Source organism: Sesamum indicum, linkage group LG1 (genome assembly GCF_000512975.1).
Source record: "Sesamum indicum cultivar Zhongzhi No. 13 linkage group LG1, S_indicum_v1.0, whole genome shotgun sequence".
NCBI classification, from domain to species: domain Eukaryota; kingdom Viridiplantae; phylum Streptophyta; class Magnoliopsida; order Lamiales; family Pedaliaceae; genus Sesamum; species Sesamum indicum.
This window is the reverse complement of record NC_026145.1, coordinates 1,867,397-1,869,670: the sequence shown is the minus strand read 5'-3', so window position 1 is coordinate 1,869,670 and position 2,274 is coordinate 1,867,397. Positions and strand designations below refer to the sequence as shown.

General features: G+C 36.1%; 1 protein-coding gene across 1 annotated transcript in view; it reads right to left on the bottom strand.

Moving 5' to 3' along the window:
- The window catches only part of LOC105175730 (NADH dehydrogenase [ubiquinone] iron-sulfur protein 7, mitochondrial), an 8,033-nt gene extending 6,663 nt beyond the window's left edge, over nt 1-1,370 (bottom strand). Inside the window, exon 1 of the mRNA XM_011098322.2 lies at nt 842-1,370. Within this exon, the coding sequence (XP_011096624.1) occupies nt 842-1,257 (416 nt within the window). The 5' untranslated portion in view covers nt 1,258-1,370. The remainder of the gene's footprint in view (nt 1-841) is intronic.

Below are 2,274 nucleotides of genomic sequence, written 5' to 3'. Positions count from 1 at the left end.
GTTTGGATTTCATATATTCTTAAGGATTTTAGTATCATTATCCCTACTCCAGTTCCGTTTTATTGTGACAACAAAGCTGCATTACACGTTGTTAGTAACCGTTTCACGAACGAACCAAGCATTTAGAGATAGATTGTCATCTCATTCGTGATCACTATAAGTCCGGATTTTTGGTTCCTACTCATGTATCTTCCAAGGATCAGTTGGCCGATGTTCTTACTAAGGCTCTCACAGGACCAGTTTTTCACTATTTCTTGTCAAGCTTGGTATGGTGGATTTCATTCCCCTTCCAGCTTGAGGGGGGTTGGAAGAAATAATGAAGTTGTTGCAGACCAAAAAGGGAACTGATTTTGCCTGATGAAGATAATGAACAGAGCTAAAGTTGTTGTTCTTGAGATAGCACTTCTTATAAGTGATAATGCGCCTTCTGCGACGGCAACTCTTACTAGCCGTTAAAGTTGGCTGAGGCTTAACTGCCATTTCTTGCTGCTATATTAGTAGAAGCAGCAGCATATTCTGTATTGAAAAACTGCAAGTTACATAATGAAATTTCTTCCTTCTTGATTCTTGACAATAATTGATAATTCGTTTGTTCCACATCCTTGGTCACTTACACATTTTAAGCTAATTATATCAACAAACGTGCAAAGAGAACAAGCTGAAGCCCCAAAAACCCACCTGAATCCGCAATCACCAAACACAATGCAGCAAAAGGCAACAGCAAATTCAGCAATCCCACACCCCAGGTCAACTAATTAGGGACCTTAAGTCTCTATATACGAACAAACTTACAGAATTAAATAGGGTATAGGGGAGATTCACACAAAAACAGAAAGCTTACTTGCGGAGTGCAGGTGCCATCTTATTGGTGAGAGTTCCAGCAACAATCATGCAATCCGACTGCCTTGGGCTGGGCCTGAAAATGATTCCGAATCGATCCAAATCGTAGCGGGCAGCCCCCGTGTGCATCATCTCCACGGCGCAGCAGGCCAGACCAAAGGTCATGGGCCAGATGGAGCCGCGGCGAGCCCAGTTCATGAGATCATCGACCTTCGAGATCACGTACTCCGCCGCCTTGGATATGCCAGCTGGGGAGGAGGTGGATGGTGGAGGGGCGGAGGCGTAGGGGGTAGGGGCGGAGGAGGATGAGCCGGCAAGGGAAGGGATGGTGGTGTGAATTGAGGCGAGGGAGGAGCGGTAATGGTGTGGCGCCGTTTGAGGGAGTATCCGGGCGGCGTTTCTGGCTAGCTGAGCCATTTTCTCTTTTTCTCTTCTGTCCAGGACTTAGGGAGAAAGGGGGCTGGCTTTGAGCAGGGCGGATTGTGGAGACTGGAGAGTCGCGTTGTCGTTGAGGGTGAGAGCTCTTATTATATTCTTAGGTTTAATTTAACTTAGAATGCTTACTTATAAATAGCTAAAAATATTTATATTTTCAATAACTATTATAAACTTATATCATAATAACCTTAATTTTGAGATAACATAATAAATCTCACCAAAAATTTAATAATGAAAAAATAATTACAAAATTTTTGGGTACAAAATAAAAATTGAAGAAAACATTAGTTTACCTCTCAAATATTATAAAAAAGAATAAAGTAAATTACATTTTAAAATTCGAACTACGCTGGTGTTTGAATTTTCATTTAAATATTTTTTTATGTTAATTTACTATCTTAATTTTGTAAATTTTACACTTTGTTATATATGATTGTTTTTTAATCGATTTTTCTATCAAAAGAAAAATCATTATATGCACTACACATGTGATATTTAATGCAGTGTATGAGTAAAATATCATATGTGCAGTGAATGTGATGTTTTTCTTAGCAAAAAATTGATTGAAAAATGATCATATATGCCAAAATGCAAATTCTGATAAAGTTGAAATTATGAATGATAAAATATAAAAATAAACATAATTTGGAGAGAAAAATATATATATATATATATACATATTTTTTAAAATGCCCGAAAGTAAATGGACTAAATATTATTCTTTTATCATAAAAGAATAATTTGCTCATTTATAATATTATCAGGAAGATAAATTACATTATACCCTATTTGGCTTTTGAGTTCATACAACATACATATGTTGGTTCACTTTTAGTGAAACAAATCAAACGATCATATTGATACATACTTAAAATATTTTGAAATTTATAATAATACGAACTACCAGTCTCCTATATATATATATATATATAATGATCGGATTAAGAGGATATTTGGTTAAGTTCATTAAAAAAAAAAATTATAGGTTCAAATATA